General features: G+C 42.9%; 1 protein-coding gene across 3 annotated transcripts in view; it reads left to right on the top strand.

Moving 5' to 3' along the window:
* Positions 1-17,328, top strand: part of IDNK (IDNK gluconokinase) — a 152,804-nt gene that overhangs the window by 36,351 nt on the left and 99,125 nt on the right. For all 3 annotated transcript variants that reach the window (XM_085633168.1, XM_085633164.1, XM_085633163.1), the window contains exon 2: positions 15,054-15,084. In XM_085633168.1, coding sequence (XP_085489294.1) covers positions 15,054-15,084 — 31 coding nt within the window. The remainder of the gene's footprint in view (positions 1-15,053; positions 15,085-17,328) is intronic.

Below are 17,328 nucleotides of genomic sequence, written 5' to 3'. Positions count from 1 at the left end.
GGGGGCTTGTTTGTCCTTTTCACCATTTAGAGTACTGCTGCTTGATAAGCATCTCGGGGGCCTCTGGGAACTTTTAGCTTGATTCTTATTTATTTTAACAGTATTGTTTCCAGTGGTGGGTGCTGCCTTTGCACTGCTACGTGTGCATTGCTGAGTGGAGAGAACTGTCACTTATCACCGTTTCTCGTACCCAGGAGTACACTGCTCCTACTCTCCAAGCACTCCTGGCTATTGTCATTTTATGGAGATACTGCGGATGTGGGGGGGTTGATTTGTGAGTGTGGGTCTACAGTCATATAGTTTCTTTCAAGTTCTATCATATTGCACTTATTCAGTGTTCTCATTCGACTTAGGGGCGTTTGTGGGAGCAGTCCGATATTTGCTTATTTTCATTTATGTTCATAATAAACGGTTAAAAAAAGAGCACCATCCTACGAAGACGGCTCCGAGAATAGAAGATAAAAGAGCCTGTTTTACTTTGAATCAAGTTTGCAAGATGTTATTAATAACTCTGTGCCCCGTTCTGTAAAAGAGCTATGTCTGCTTCCATGAGATCAGTCTAAAAAGCATATTGGCGAAGTTGTGGCACCGTACAAAGTTGTGAGGCCCTCCAAATCAGATGCAACCTTATCCTAAACTTTTCCTGTAACTTTCTTCCTCTTTACAGACCCCCACCTAGCAAGGGAGCATTCCCAGGCACCTTTGTAGACCGTTTCAAAACTACTTACTAAATACTAAAACCTATGCATCCTTGGTGACATTAACATATGTTTTGACTAACCTTATATGCCGCACTAAAGAAGAATCCTCATTGGCCAGGACACACTCAACATACAACAGCTCATTTCCAAACCTACTCACATTCTTAAACATACTTTAGATGTCATATTTGCCAAGTCAGACCTAGTCATGTTCCAAAGGGTAACTATGGTCACATGGTCAGACCACCACCTGGGTGTCTTCCTACGCAACACAGCACAACTCACCCCAACAAAACTCTATCTACCTGCAACTACAATTCGATCCTAGAACATGCTGAATTTGAAGGACCTATAAACCCAGCTCCCTTCCAACACAGATCTTGACATAATAAACCCTGTTTACAAACTCTATGGATAGCTCTGTAAAGCTTTTGATATTTTACTCCAACAGAAAACCTCAAAACACCGCAAAAGATAAAACCCCCCATGGATTAATGCAGATTAAAAAGATAAAACAACAAATCACAAAGCTTCAAAGCACCTGGCTCAAAACAAACAACCCTCAAGACAAAATATGCCTATACAAACACAACAAAATGTACAAGCCTACAAAATAGGAGTTTCCAGGTCGGTGAAGAAGCACTTTTTTTTCAACCAGCCACCCCTTAAAATGCCGGATCCCACAGGGCTGCTCCCTGAGCCCCACACTATTTAATCTATACGTGCTTCCCCTGGCAGAGATTGTGCGAGCACATGGCATCACACTTGTGTATTCTGTAGATGGCACCCAGATCATCATAGCGCTCATGCCGAAAACAGGGCAAATTTCCATTCAACTCAACTCTTGTCTAAAGCAGGATACCAATTGGATGTCCGCAAGTAGCCTAAAACTTGGTGGCGAAAAGTTGGAAGTACTAGTCATTCTTAACAACCTCTCAAAGTGGAGGAAACTTTCATGGCCAGACTACCTTGGAGAGCTTCTACAGCCTGCCCAAGCAGTCAAAAGCTTAGGTTTTTGGGTTGATGGTGAACTTTCTGTGGAAACTCAGGCCAGGAAACCTGCTGGGATCTGTTTTGTAATTTTGAGAACTCTAAGGAACTGCTACATTGGCTGCCATCATCTTCTAGGTGAGTGGTGCTGCAGGGACTGATTAACTCCCGTCAAGATTATGGAAACTCCCTCTATCGAGTAAGTCCCAAGTGTGTGATAAAAAGACTACAAGTCCATAATGCGACAGCTCGGACTCTTCAAAGAAATCCCCAAACACCATTCGGCTGCTCCAGCTTTAGCAGCTCTGCACTGGCTTCTGGTGCAGAAAAGAATTCATTTTAAGGTACTGTGCATCGCCCATTGGGCTGTGCACAGGAAAGGCCCACACCTTGTTCAGCAACTACTCAATCCTTACATTGCCAGGAGGTCTCTATGGTCCAGGAATCTAAGGCTGCCTAAGATTAGCAAGACAAGGTGTGGTGGTTGCTTCGTTGCTTACCTTGTCCCTAAACTTTAGAGCGAACTACCCTTCTGTCCTCAGAATTAACCATTCTGAATCCAGCTTCAGAAAACTCCTGAAGACGCATCTCTTTAAAAGCTTTTGTTATTATTTTGAAGTACATCTATTAAGCTGGCAGGTGTGTTGTTGTTGGTGCTTGAAGGCCAGGTTGGGTTGATATGCACTGTTCAAAACACCAGAATTGAATGGAATAGAGCATATGCTTGATATAAAAGAAAACAAAACTTGATCCTTAAGACCCCTGTGATGACGGATCTATAGCAAATAGACCAGGCAAACTTATAGAAAGAGCACCCTTCATTCAAATGTCACAATTAATTGAAGAAAACTCTCTACTTTCCTACTTCCAAATGCGATTCTTTCCAGGAAGAAGCACTGAATCAGTCCTAATCATCATCTCAGACAACCTTAAAACGCAGTAGACCCGAATTAGGCTGCTTAATTACTTCTCTTTGACGTTTCAGCTGCTGCTACACAGCTGATTATTACTCTGTAGTCAAAAGACTCAAGGAAGAGGGTACTTCTCTCACTAGAATCTCTTCTTACCTACAAAACAGAACAAATGTGATCCATACTCCTCCTTTCACATTAAAATCCTACATCATAAAAGCAGGACTCTCCCGAGACTCAATCAGGTCACCACTGCTTTTCACCATGAAATCCTTTCCTAAATTGATCAATATTTTTGATTTCACCTGCTATAAATATGCATTCGACATTCAGGTACCTCTTAATTTGGAAAGCCCTATGGACATTTGCAACTTCAAAATGTTCAGTTACCTCCGGGCCATTAACCAGTGAATGACATGTATCCAACTCAAATTGAACGCCTTCAAAACTGAAATACTAACCTGTGGCAAGTGGAAAACATATGACCCTCTGTGTACCTATCCTGGCGATCGAGGACCACCATCAAAAATATCCAAGAAGTTAAGAAACCCTGGAATTTCATGAACACCATGCTGACTCTGAATGCACAAGTGTATAAGCTATCTAGATCAAGCTTTCCTACCATGAAAACACTGTAAAGCATCTCCCCATGCATAGGATTCCTTTGCAAGGTCCAAGCAACCATCACACTTTTCCTATAAAAACTATAGTACACTAATGGTCTATATCACGGCTCCCCTTTATCAACCATGAGAAGATTACAGATAATTCAGAACCCTGCTACTGTAAAGCCACAAGCCCATATCTCCCCTCATAAATGTCCCTCTACTGATTGCCAGTTGCCAGAAGATCCTTCTTCAAGCTGCTTTGTATCATCCAGGAAGCAATGCATGACAAAGGACCACTTTTAATCAGGAACAAAATCACAAAGTACATCCAACAAAGAAACCTAAGCTCTATACTGGCACCCTATCTCAAAATACCAACATATACAAAAAGGAAAACATAGGTGAAACCTCTTTCTCATTCAAGCAACTAAATTATGGAATTTGTTACCCCCCAAAATTGGATCCATTAGGAACCATTTCAGCTTCAGAAGTCTAGTCAAAAGCTGTCTCTTCCCGAGAATAGAATACTCACAAAAACATCAACATTCAGCAATAGTATGACCAAGACATTATACGTACAAGACTTGTATAAATATGTGAACGCATAAGCATATGTATGTCGATTTTGTATTTATGTCTATATTTATGGGGGGGAAATATGTGCTATATATGAGAATGTATGTAGCTCGATATAACTGTTTAGGTATGCGTATGCATCTGTACATCAACATGGATTTAGTCTGTCAGGGAAGAAGGATCATCATGGTGTCTTAATTGGTAGTGTTGTGCTATAGAATAACTTATCTTAGTATACATAAATGCTCCAGTATGCCTTTCTATAGTGCCTACAATTTACATCATGTTTAAGGCTCACAGTTTTTAGTTTTTCCTGATTTTTTTGCAGAAAGATACAGAAATCAAACAATTTGTTTCCTGTCTGCATTTATTTTTAAAGCAGAAAAATACAGAAAATTGTGCTTCATGTGAGTGACTCTCCATTCAGTCCTTTATACATTTCAGGCCAACAGCTGAACAGATAGACCGAATAGGGAGTTAAAAGAGAGGATGAGATATTCCAAAATACAGGGATATGTTAAGATATATTTAGATATAATGCTAATATTGACCTGTGGCTATAGTGTTTTGGTATATTTGTCTACTTAATTTGCTAAAATAAGACAGGCATCAACGTGTGAGTGCTTGTTTTTCCGTTAAACAAATGGAGAAATATACTTTTTTTTTGTTTAATCTGTTTTATTGGTTTTTGAGGTTACACATGTAACCGACGTCTCCATCCGTTAAAGAATATTACGTTAAAGGGATATGCATCCACATAAAATTTCAACTTTAGAGCAGGGTACGATGTGGCAAGCATGTTATCGCATTGCGTTTGACAGTAAAAAGGAACAGGGAACCCACTCGTTAGATTGCTATGTACTTGCGTAAGGATGCCGTTTTGCTGTATGTAATGGTAGCCGGACTGTGTAAGCGTGTGATAGATGCTGATGCGTTTGTATGTAGCCACACCAGAATTGCAACTCCAGTAATTACAGATCTGACCACTAAATCAGAACAAAACTATTGAAACTTTGGGTGGGTTTGGGTCTAACAAACAGTTGGGGTGTGTATCTGCATCTCTTATGGCACCCTGAAGTCCTATGTTAATCGCCTGCGTGACCGTGTTATGTATTGTTTATTTGACCCAGCTATTCATGTATGACATCATCGTTACGGGCTTAATTCAGGAGGTACAGTGTCAGGGCTGTCTGTAGCATTCCTCGGAGCCAGCGCTACCTAGAGTGTCGATAGAATTATATTCCACAGGGATGAGATTGGTTATTTACGTAGGCCAAGTGTGTCCTCCCAGTGTAGAGCAGCGCCCTCGGCCCAATTGAGTATGAAGTGAAACTAAGCCTGTAGGGTCGGGGTGGGGGGGTCTTCCGACTTCCAACATTTTGTGATGTCTTTTGGCTACAACCAGTCCCAGGTCCAGGAATCGGGTAGTGGCTCTGTGTGGTTTTTCTCTGGCGAGCACACCCAATATGCAGGCCTCCCAGTTATTTGGGAGTGTTCTCCCAGTGCACGAGTTCAAGAGTTGTATCACTCCCTCCCAGCAGAAATGTAATGTAGGGCACATCCACAACATGTGTAGGAAATCAACGTTGGTAATCTTACAGTGCAAGCAGCTTGTGTCTTGCCTGACGAAATATCTATTGACTTTATCTGGGGAGAGATATGCTTTATGCAGAATATAGAACTGGTTCAGACGGAATCTTGCATTCCTAGAGACTGACGTGGGGCTGGACAGCATCATGGTCCAGTCTTTGGCTGTGCAGGGGCGAGCCAGGTCTGCTTCCCAGCGGTCCCTCAAGGACGCTACCCTACTGAGGTGTGTATACGAAGTACCTCCGTGGACCATCTAGTGAGGTACCTCCCTGTGCCTAACACATGTATGTACTGCATCAAGAGGTGCATTTGTGGCTCACGTGTGATGTCTCCCCAATGACATCTCAGCATGCTGGTCCCAGAGGCATGACTGAGGAAGAATCCAGGTGGAACTCTCTCTTCGCATACCAATGACTCATATGTCACCAGCAAACCATCGCTATATAGGTCCCCCACCGTGTGGATGTCTGCCTCGTGCCAAGCTACGATTTCCATCCCCCCAACTCTGCCATCCCAACTTGGCATGCCTAGTATTGGAAAGGCAGGAGCATATGGCGTGATCTGCTTGGTGAGAAACCAGCTATGATGGAAACATCTGTAGGCCACCTGTACCAACAGTGGGAGGGCCCTGGGCGGGCAAGAGCATGGATGGAAAAAGTGGAGTATCAGGTCCAGGGTGTATGTGGGACCATACTCCACTGTGTCTTCCAGGCATGATTCTGACACCCACCTGGCCACCCATTGCAGTTGAGGCACCAAATAATAGTGTTCTATGTTCGGGGCGGCTAAGCCCCCCTGATTTGAGGCGAGGTACAGTTTCGCAAGTGCAAAATGGTACAGAAGGCGTGGGAGCACTACCATCTTGATCAGTCACACTCTCCCCGCCACTGAGAGAATAAGGGTTTTCCAAAATGTTTTCTGCGACTTCAGTGCAGTGAGCGTTCTAGTGAGGTTCCCATCCATTAAGTCTCGGTCTGTGTGGTATATCCGTTTCCCTAAATAGCGTTACATGATTGGCTGCCACGGCACTGGGGAGCCACCAACGGTGAGGTGAGGGTCCTATGTGTGGGGGCGAAGGGAAACCAACATGATTTACCCCAGTTTACTTTTCGCCCTGACAGTGACACGAAGAGGTTAAGGGTGTTAGGGATGACAGACGGCATAGCTCGGATATCTCTGATATATAGCAGGATATAATCGGCACATAGCGATATGGCGTGCATGTCTTCTCCCATCGGGATTCCCCATCAGTGCGCAGTCGCCCGTATAGCTAGTGCTAGATGAGGAAATATACCATTATGCAACTCCATTTATTTTCAAAACACAAAATAAAAATGGATAAATACCCAAAAATTGATTTAAAAAAAAAAAAAAAAAAAAAAAAAAAAAGAAATCTGGATAAATGCAGACGGAAATGTTACAAAAAATAAATACCATAAAACTGGAAGCCCTAATCGTGTTGCATGGGCATTTTTGGATATGAACAACAGAAGTACTCTTGGATGTGATATTTTTATTGATTATGTAGTGGAGGTCGTCAATTCCATATTAATTTGTAGATATGCCCTGCCTTGAATTTGTGACACTTCAAATCTCATTTTTATGCTTTCCTAACTATGTTGCGGCATTTTGTCCTCTTCTTGTAAGTGACTTGTAGTTAGTATTGTAGAGAGTGAGGGTTCCTTTTGAGGCTTCACCTAGGCAGCGCGTATGCGCTGCTCTAGGAGGGCCTTTAGCCATCAGTCTGCTCATTTTCAAGCACACACTCCTGCTTGTGGCTGCATCCACCTTGCGGGAGCGAGCAGCAGTGCGCATGTTAATTGGCTGTTGCTCGCTCCCGCAAGGCGGATGGTGCCACAAGCACGAGTGTGCTTGAAAACAGCAGCTGTTACAGTTTTAGCATTAGTCATTCCCTCGTGCACGGCTCTCTCTCCTGAAACCCGCTGCTGTTACACTTTTAGCATTAGTCATTCCCTCGTGCACTCTCTCTCACTTTCTCTCTTTATTTTTTTGTATTCCCCCCCTCATTCACTGTCTTTCACTCGCACTCTCTTGCTATTTCTTTTTTTTTTTATCCCCCCCTCATTCACTCTGTATTTTGCTCGCACTCTGTCTCTCGCTTTCTCTCTTTCTATTTTTTTATTCCCCCACAGGACAAGGCAATATCGACATAATTTACTAACAATGCTTAAATGTACTTTTGCTACTTAGCAGAAAATGCATGGGTCGGTTTGGCGAATGTTTGTGTAAAACAGATTAAATTGCGCAATTTGTTAGTTTTAAGCGCTTCTGAAAAATTAATGGGACTTCGAAACAATGCCAAAGCTGTGGTTTAAAGAAATCTTCAACTGCAAGACAGCAGTTAAACAACCCTTTAACAAAAAAGTCCAACTCTTTTAAGTTGGAGGCATTGCTTTGTGCTGTTAGTGTTTGTAAAAGTCTCTGGAAGATATGTATAGATTATGCTTTAAAGAAAATAAAACTGTTTTAAAATTCAACATGGAGGAACGGGCTATGTCTTTCTCTTTTAGTGTAAATTTATTATCTTATTCGTGGTTTTTTCTTTGGGACTTTATAATGTTGTCCCTTGCTTTCCTGTGAGAGCGTGCAGATTTGTGTATAAAAGATTTGCCCATCTGAAGCGTTTAGACAATTTTTAATATTTTTAATATTACTGCAAAGTGTTTATGAGTTGGGGTAAAACGGGCACGCATTTCTATCTTAAGGTCTCTATCTTAGGCGAGACATAAAAAACACCAGCTTTAAGAATTTGGAAAGTATGTGGCTTAACTGTTTGAGCTGCCAACTTTGGAACTGGGCAACTTGGTTTGAGTTTCTGAGTAAGCTTAATATCCTGTGCTTGTTGGCAAATACATTTCTTAATCGCCCATGAGTACCCCAAAAAAATGCATCCTTGTGTTACGTAACTGGTACTTATGGAAGGGCTCCAATACGTTTGTGTTGAGTTTGCACTATTTAAAACTGGATAAAAACAGAATACAGCATCAAGTGCATACATGCCGCTTCCCCGCAGTTACATTAGAATGCTGAGGTTAGAAGTGTCAGCAGGAAACAGACCAGCGGCGCCAGTGTGGCACAAGCCAGACATAGCCCTCCTCCTTTATTCCTGTTTCCCCTCAGCGGAGCCTTTTATTTATGATCACTTGCTAACACTCCCATCCCCCCTAAACCTGTCCTTTCTACTAGCCAGACCTTTACCACACTGTTATGAAAGGGGCTTAATTTTAGCCAGAGTATGGCTAAACGCGCATAACAAAATCCTCTAAAAACATTACACAATACATAACACGTAATTATTATGAAGGAAAAACAAATACTAAACATGTTAGGCTGTTAATTAAAACAAAATAACACATTTGAAGAAAAATACATATGTTCTGCTTCGCTCTACCTAATAGTGCTTTATTAAACCAATTTAATTGGATCCTTGGGTGCTTACATGCTTAATTCCCTTCTGCCTTTCCTATATCACACCACCCCATATTACAATTTAACATGTCCACATTTTACTTTACTACCCAAACCAAACGTTTCTTTTAATAACCGGGTGATGGAAAAGAGGTAAAAGCATAAATTTCCCAGCCTGCAGCCTCAATGCGTGCCCACCTCCAAGGCCCCGTGAACTTTTAGTGTGTGTTGTTTTTTGCATTGAGGCCCCACATTTGTTATCCGGCAACTACATTGTTAAGCAATGTTATGACTTTGGGTGCCAGAACCTATTTTTAAAAACAAATTGTCCATGCACGCATTCACCAGAACATCATTTATACATATGCAATTTTAAATCCATTCATCTATCCATCCATTCTCCCTTCTATCCATTTGTTTATTATTTGGAGCATGCATTGTTATAAACATCCTTTGAAACACCGTCTCCTATACAGGCATGCACCAATAAGCACAGACAATAAGCATTTATCCATCCATCTGCACTCATTTTACCATTTAACCGCCCATGCATTAAGCATCCATACATTCAACTATTTCCATCACCCAAAGAATTTTTCTGGCCATGCAGGTATCCATCCGTTTTTTTACATAGATTTTGGCTTTCAATTATCCACCTGCCCATTAACGCATTCCTTAGAACATTATTAATATACTTGCAATTTTTAATCCATTCATCTATCTATCCATCCATTCTTGTCCCACACATCCATCTATCCATTATTTTTAGCGTGCATTCAGACAACCATACTTTTAGACCCTGACACACTCTTCTATACAGACATCCATCAATCCAGTAATGTATTCATTCACCAGAGCATCCAGCTATCCCATGCAATCTACCATCCACACTTTTGCGCCTCTGTCTTTTCTCGCACCCATCCATGTTTCTGTTTACAAAAGCCTCAAATTAGTCTTTACGTGCTCAGCCATGAAACCATGCGCAATTTTAATAAAGTTTGGCACTGTTTTGATATGCGTGAATGCTTATATTTTGTGGGGAGTTAACAAAAAAAAAACACAGCTGTAAGAGTTTGGAAAGTATGTGGCTTAACTGTTTGAGCTGCAACTTTGGAGCTGGGCAACCAGGTTCGAGTTTGTGAGTGGGCGTAATATCCTGTGTTTCTTGGCAAATAAATTCCTTAATCGTCTACCCCCCCAAAAAAAAAATGCATCCTTGTGTAACGTAACTGGTGCTTATGAAAGGGCTCCAATACCTTTGTGTGGAGTGTGCGCTATTTTAAACTGGAGAAAAACATAATACTGCACCGAGAGCAAACCTGCAGACAGACACAGTTTTTGCCTTAAGCCCCCCCAGCCGCAATTTATACACAATATTTTGACACAATTATTTAACAGACAAGAATGTATGTTGCAAATAATTCAAGTGTTTAAAAACGTAAACCAAAAGCACAAAAAAATTTAGTAGGGAACGTGCACTAAACATCCTGGCATTTGGTTTAAAACAAAACACCGCTTTAAATGATATTTAAGAAGTTTTTGCATGCTTAAAAGTGTTGCTTTATTATAACTCTTAGACCAAAGGCTTCTCTCCATAACTAACACTAGGATAGCGTTCAATAAATGTTGTCTTTAAGCTATTCATCAATAAGGGTTGTTTAAACAAGTGCAAGATGCACACTATCATTAGTGGTCAGCATATACCAGGCCAACCTCTCACATTTATAAAAAATACAGATTAACATTACAAAAACGTTCCTTCAAACCACTCTCTCAAACATTCACCTAGCCAATAGGTCTCACATTTTGGACCTTACAAATGTTTCGCCATACAACGGTTCATAATATTGCACCAAGGATATTATGCTGCATAACTAAATACTTATAAGGTCCCAAAAGCAAAACCTATTGGCATATACAATAGGACCTTATAAGTGTTTAGTTATCCAGCACAATATCCTTGGTGCAACAACATCAACTGTTGCATAGCTAAACACTTATAAGGTCCCAAAGGCGAGACCTATTGGCTATGCCAATGCTTGTTGAATTTCATCTGACTAAACTTACTTCAAAAGGACTTACTGTTTGTATATCTGATATACAGCATAGTAAGATTCTCAGCTTTTCTGTGATTTGAAGCTTCTCCTGTGTATGGTCACTGGCCTGCTGTTGAAGCAAGACTTCTCAGCGCCGATTACTTAGGAAAAACATATTATCTTGACCTTAATGTTTTTGTAATTGCAGACAATTTAATAAAGGAAACATCAGAATGGCAAAATCCAGAAATTCAGATTACCCTGGCATGAAACGCATTGCTTATTTTAAAGTCCAGTGCCCCTTCAGTTTTTTTAGTGCGTGAAATAAAAGAGGAATAGAATATTCATTTGCAAGACATGTCACACTATGCACTACAGGCCTCGGTCAGGTGTGCTGTATGGAGGGCTTTAAGTGGGCCGGCTCTCACCGGTGCTGAGCACCGGCAGTTTTTAGGTCTCGGCTCGAAGGCTGCGCTTGCGCAGTCTCACTCCGAGATTTAATGTTTTGGAGAAGAGGGGCTTGAACCCGCCCCTCTTCTCTCCTCTTCTCCATTGGCTGGCCTCTTAAATGCTGGCCAGCCATTGGAGAAGAGGCTTTGTGTCTCCGAACAGGCCCGTCCTTTTCGGATTTGGGGGCGTGTTTTTTGCTACTTTTCGAATTATCTCCTCCAGCCAATGGCAAGAGGAGAGAAAAGAAAAACACGCCCCCGAATCCGAAAGCGCCGCTGCCTTTCTCCGAGGCATTTCTGCTTCGCCTCGGAGAAAGGCAGTGGTGTGCTTGTCTCCTTTAGCCTTCAATTTCTCTCCTGTAAGACTCTTGCTCGTTCCTCTCCCCCGGAGAACGTTTCAAAGACAGAAATACACGTCTTTGTCCCCGTTGGTCACGAGGTCCGGTCTGGTCGGCGTCGCGGAGGCGATCGTTTCTTTCGTCCGGTTTTGAGGTGAGTCAGGGCGGAGATTTGGCGTCCCTGCTTCTCACTCGGGTGTTATCGGATTGCTAGGGGTGAGGAGACTGGGCCATATGTTGTACAGACCCACTACTCGCTATTGTGTCCCTGGTCTGGCGTTGGTCGTGTTAAGCCGTGTCTGGTGGTTTAGAGGACTAATGCGTCCACTGTGGGGGAGGGGCTGCCCTCGTGGTTACAGCTTTAAACAGAGGGTTCACTCAGCCGTTCATGCCCCTGCGGTCGACAAAATGAATACTTTGGTTACGTTCCCCGACAATGTACTGTGCAGCCCAACTGGTTCTGGTTTGCGCTATAGAACTTCAGAATAAATGAATAAACATGTAGAGAAACGGGATTATTATTTTTTTTTTTTGTTAAATGGCGTGGATATATGTAAATTGTTGATGTCAGACTGAATTTAATGAAGTTAATTGCCAGAGCTCTGGGTATTAACACGCATGGGTTTTTAGGTCTATTTCAACAGTCCAGCTGTTACCTGTCCTTTTAACCTACCCCAATATTTTTGGTGGGTGAGCCTGGACACTGAAGTGTACTGGCGCGTTCACTGTAGCTCATCGTTTCGAAGGTGACTGTTAGCTTCGTTGGTTTAAAGCCATGGTCGAGGGTTCGATCTCCGTGCTGGCCTGTATTTTGGGGTAATTCAGGTCCGACGGCTCGCTTGTCTGGGCAGCAGGGGCATGGTTGGCCAGGCGTGATCGGTCGAAACTATGCTAGCCGAAGAAGGGTGGCCTGAAACATGCAGCGCTCGGCCTGCATGTATCTTGCTAACCGCCGACTCGCCGGTGCTAGGCGGCGAAGCGAGTGGTGGTGAACGGCAACATGGGGCAGGGAACGTGGTTTTTTAGAAGGGGGAAAATTGGTTTATTCGCAGTCCCTCTGTTGCGTCGGACACGCACCCGCTCTCGACGCCTTTTGGTCTGGTCCGGGGGCTCTGGTCTGGCATTGATTTCTGTTCGAGTGAGTGCAGCGGTATTAACAGCCCCTGCCCCCCCCCCCCCCCACCCATAGCCTTTCACCTCGGCAGAACGTCTCTGACATAGTAGTTGGAATTCGAGGCTCCTGGTGATACATAGCATGGGCCCTGTAGATTTCACGGGTGCATGGGGGTTAGGATCCCCAGCAGTGGGGGCGAACAGGGGAGGGTCCCGTCCGACTGCTGACATCAAGGCGCCGTCACGCTGCCCAGAGTGGAGAGGGAGCTCACTTTGGCTGAACTGCCTGGTGGAGGGGCCCAGGCTGCCCGCGGTGCCGTAATTACGGATGGTGGACGCTCAGCATTGTTGATGTCGGCACGGACGCAGGGTAGCGCATGTGTCCCTTTCGGTGCAGAACATCCTCTCCGGGTGGGGCATTGTTGCAAGCGTCGCGGCGCACTCTGCTTCTTCGGCTGCTTCTGCTCCTTTTGTGGTCTTTCTAGCTCTCTGCCTGCTGTATCACTGTATAGTCTTTCACTTTTTACCTCAAACATTTTATTTACTTTTCTCGTTATTTTACAGTAGCGCATCTGAAAACGTCGTACTGAGCTGCTCCCTCCTTCCAAAAAAAAATAAAAAGATTGTTGAGGCTGGTGCCTATGTCCTCGGGAGTTTTCACACCCCTTAATGGAAGTCGCAGTTCAAAGCCTTGGAAAACGAGCTGGAAAACTACAATTTACATTGGTTTTCAGCACGTTTTCCCTGCCACCCTGTGATATTGGAGGCTCACCGGGAGACCGTGTGATGGTAGCCGATATCGTATATAACACAGTGGCACCGTGTGAATTGGCAGGTATGCAACTCAGTGAGAATGATCTAATACTTGAAGACTTTTTTCACTGTTCCTACCAGAACGGGTACATTTTGACTGCCCAGAACAGATTTTAGCGATAAATATATTACTACAAGAATTGTTTTCTGTATTTGAAACTATTGCAGCCCCAATACTTCATTTGACTTACTTAACATTTGAACAGGAGGTGAAGTGGGTGCCACTTCTGCTTTGGCTCCCAAGATCAATGTGTATGTGTCTAGATCTATGTCTGTGGCTTTCTGTGTGTGTGTGTGTGTGTGTGTGTGTGTAAGTGGCTCTGTGTATGTGGCTCTGTGTGTGTGTGTGTGTGTGTATGTGGCTGTGTGTGTGTGTGGGTGGCTCTGTGTGTGTGGGAGGCTCTGTGTGTGTGGCTCTGTGTGGGTGGCTCTATGTGTGGTGGCTCTATGTGTGGTGGCTCTGTCTGTGTGTGGGTAACTGTGTGTGTGGGTAACTGTGTGTGTAGGTGGCTCTGTGGGTGGCTCTATTTGTGTGTGGGTTGCTCTATGTGAGTTGCTCTTTGTGGGTGGCTCTGTGTGTGTGGGTGGCTTTGTGTGTGTGGCTCTGTGGGTGCAAATGCAATAGGTCTCGCATTTGAGAGTGATTAAGCTATTGACATTGTAAATAACAATGCCGTTTCTTTAAATGTTTTAAAAACAAAAACTAATGTCATGAGCAATGCCAATAGCTCTAACTTTAACAATGCCGAGACCATTGCATTGTAAATGCTTGTTTAAGGGGGGCCTTGAAAAGGGTCTCTATCGGGCTCTGTTTTGTGCCCTGGCACACGCGGTCCGTGTTTTTCCCGGACTGCAGTGACAGCAGGCACATCGATGTGCACATGCGCTGCTCACTTCTCACTAGTGGAGAAGTTACGGAATTACGTCATGCCAGGTGAGCGTTATAGGGGAAGGGAAGTCCTTTAAAGAAAGTCATTTTCTCTCTGGATTTCCCTTCTCTTTTTTAAACTCCGAAGCAGCAACATCGTTGTGGTGTCACCGGGGCTTTAAGTGGAAGCTTTTTCAATATTGTATATAACAAGCGATATTGCTGCTTAGTTATCTTATGCAACTAATAACCACTGACACAGCCAAAAGTCCTGAGTTGTTGTAGGTATGATGTTACTTGTATCATAAATCTGGATGCAATGACAGAAACAGCCAAATGCAAGTCGGGTGACAAACTATGCTAAGGACATATTTTTTGCTTGTGTGTTTTTAAGAAACGCCCTTAATTACATTGGCCACGCCCCTTTGAGACCCCCTCCCACCCCCATTGTTTTCGTCCCACTTAAAGCCCTGGCTGTTTGGTTTACAAAAGCCCACTTAAAACATGTGTCCAGATGTAGTTCTTGTAACTTTGCTTTGTAAACTTGAAGTGGCAGAAGATGGCAATTTTAACAAAGAGAAACCCACTAAGCATTGCTCATGCAATATTCTGCTTTTATCTGTCTTTACAGAAGCACCGTGGGCGCATTTCTGGCGAGTAAGGTACAGTGATACGATATTTAATAGAATTCTTTGCAAGTGTTGGCAAACATTTTGTTTCTTTTGAGATGTGTAGATGCGAGATTTGGGGAATCTGTGTTTTTCTGTACCTCTTTACCCCTCCACGATGTCAGAATTTGGAAACAAAGCTGAGTTGAACATTCACCTTTCTTTAGTGTCTTATTATTTTCCGCAGGAAGCTATGAGGCAGAGATTTCCAGAAAGCAGCAGCATATTCTGTATGGATGTTGGGAGGCAGGTGAGCCCCGGCTTCATCTGACCCCCCCCCTCCCCGACTGAATAGATCACCACTGTTTCCACCTCACCCCCTTTCGTGCACTCACATGATGCTTACATGTTTACTTTAATTATCCAGTGTCCACCTCCAACGTCAGAGAGTGGCGTGATGCTGCGAGATCATACATTTAAAGTGCCTTTATTGGGGATTAGATGACATTTTCCTAATTCCTCTTAAATAATGAAATTGTTAGCTATATTCTAAATTGCGCATGCTCTGGCAATTTTAAGGGTGCAGTTTCCAGAGATTAACATATGAAGCAAATGCAAAGATTACAAAATGATTGCCACAGTTTGGTTCCACCACTAAAAACGTGGTGTGCAGATGTTAGATTGCTATATTCCCTTTAACGAGGAATGTTGGGTCCCATCTTAAAAATAAAAACTGACCTCAAGCCCTTTTAAATTATAGACTCATTATCCACTCATTAGGATTTATATGGTAATGGGAAATATAGTCGTCCTTCTGCTTGAAAGCCGCCCTGACCTTTATCAGGATCTAGCGATGCTGTATTGCATTCACAAGACTGAAGGCAACCTTTCGGCTGTCAAGTAGGATTTGCTGCAGATAGCTGACAAAAGCCATGCAGCAGTGCTGACTTTTTTTTAATTCACTTGCAGCTTATAACTGGACAAAGGCAAACTGTTGGAGCGCTTGGCTTTGGTTGTGGCTGCAAGTCGTGACCATTTCTAAGTTGAAAAGGTTCTTTCCCCCAGAGGATTCAACATGGCTGTTTAATCTGTCACACTTTCGATCATCGACCTTCAGGGATCCCTCTCCCATTTCAGACCACAACTACAATGGCCAATAGATTATATTTCATAAGCCAGTTCTTAGTGAAGCACTGTTCATCCCCACATGATATGCATTTGTATTTGCATGTTTCCAGCTCCAGATGCTTCCTTTAAATTACTTCGTGCCTTTTTGAAAGCCTCCCTGAAAGGTCTTTCGCTTCCATCCTGACCTTTGCTTTTCCTCTGTCTGTAGCACAAATGTGGGATTTTGTTCAACAGTAATAAAACTGACCTCCTCCATATCGATAGCCAGCAAAAGAGCTTCTTCTAAATCAGCAAGTTCGAGAGAATTTTGCCTCATTCCTTTCTACAAACTGAGCATTTACTCATTGGCATTGCTGGTCATTTCGATCTGAACCATCTCCATGTCCAAAGCGAGGCTCTCCTCTTAAACATCTAGATTGATTGCAAGCGACAGATTTAGAACTTTGCGCAGTCACTGGCGTCAGGATGTACTTCCTATCTCATGGTGCAGACTCACAAAGTCTTCCGTCTTCAAGTGAATTCCCTTGAACATGGCATCAAAGTGTCTTTCATATGCTCGCATTCTTTTGTTCTGTCTGACTTCGTGGCAGGAGCTCATGGTAAGGCTTAAATAACCTGCTGCACGTATAAAACCACGAATTGAAAACAACCCCCCACATTTTTTTTTTCCTTTCTCATTTAGAAAATGTTTCCTATGATAGAAGCACATTCTTCACGTATGACTGTTGCAGGAAATGCATGTTTACATGTATGCACAAATTCGGCTTTTGAAAGAAAAGCAGTGCTTGAATTAGTTCATGCTAACATGCCAACTTCTACTATCAAATTTCAAGTGATATGGCACCTTAATAATTGCATATGGAATAAATGCACTTTTTCTTATTTTGGTCCTGTTTGGGTTCATTTTTAAACCACATGGCCCATAGCTGCTGGAAAACCAATCTCTTTACTATAGAAAGTTTCCTCTGAGATTGGATTAGTGCGGTCCCATGCAAGGACATTATGAACAGTGTTTGCTCCGGTTTCCCACCATACTTTGTGAAAAGAGACAATGCATTGCTTTGGTCTTGTAATTTGCTTTAAGTAAATGCATCCATTCAATGCACCGTTTTTCCTGAACTATAAAAACTCCTAACCACTATTTCAACTTGCATTAAAAATTAATTTTAA

This window comes from Triturus cristatus, chromosome 2_1, assembly GCF_964204655.1.
Source record: "Triturus cristatus chromosome 2_1, aTriCri1.1, whole genome shotgun sequence".
Taxonomy (NCBI): domain Eukaryota; kingdom Metazoa; phylum Chordata; class Amphibia; order Caudata; family Salamandridae; genus Triturus; species Triturus cristatus.
The sequence above is the reverse complement of the archived record's forward strand: the minus strand, read 5'-3'. Positions and strand labels throughout refer to the sequence as shown.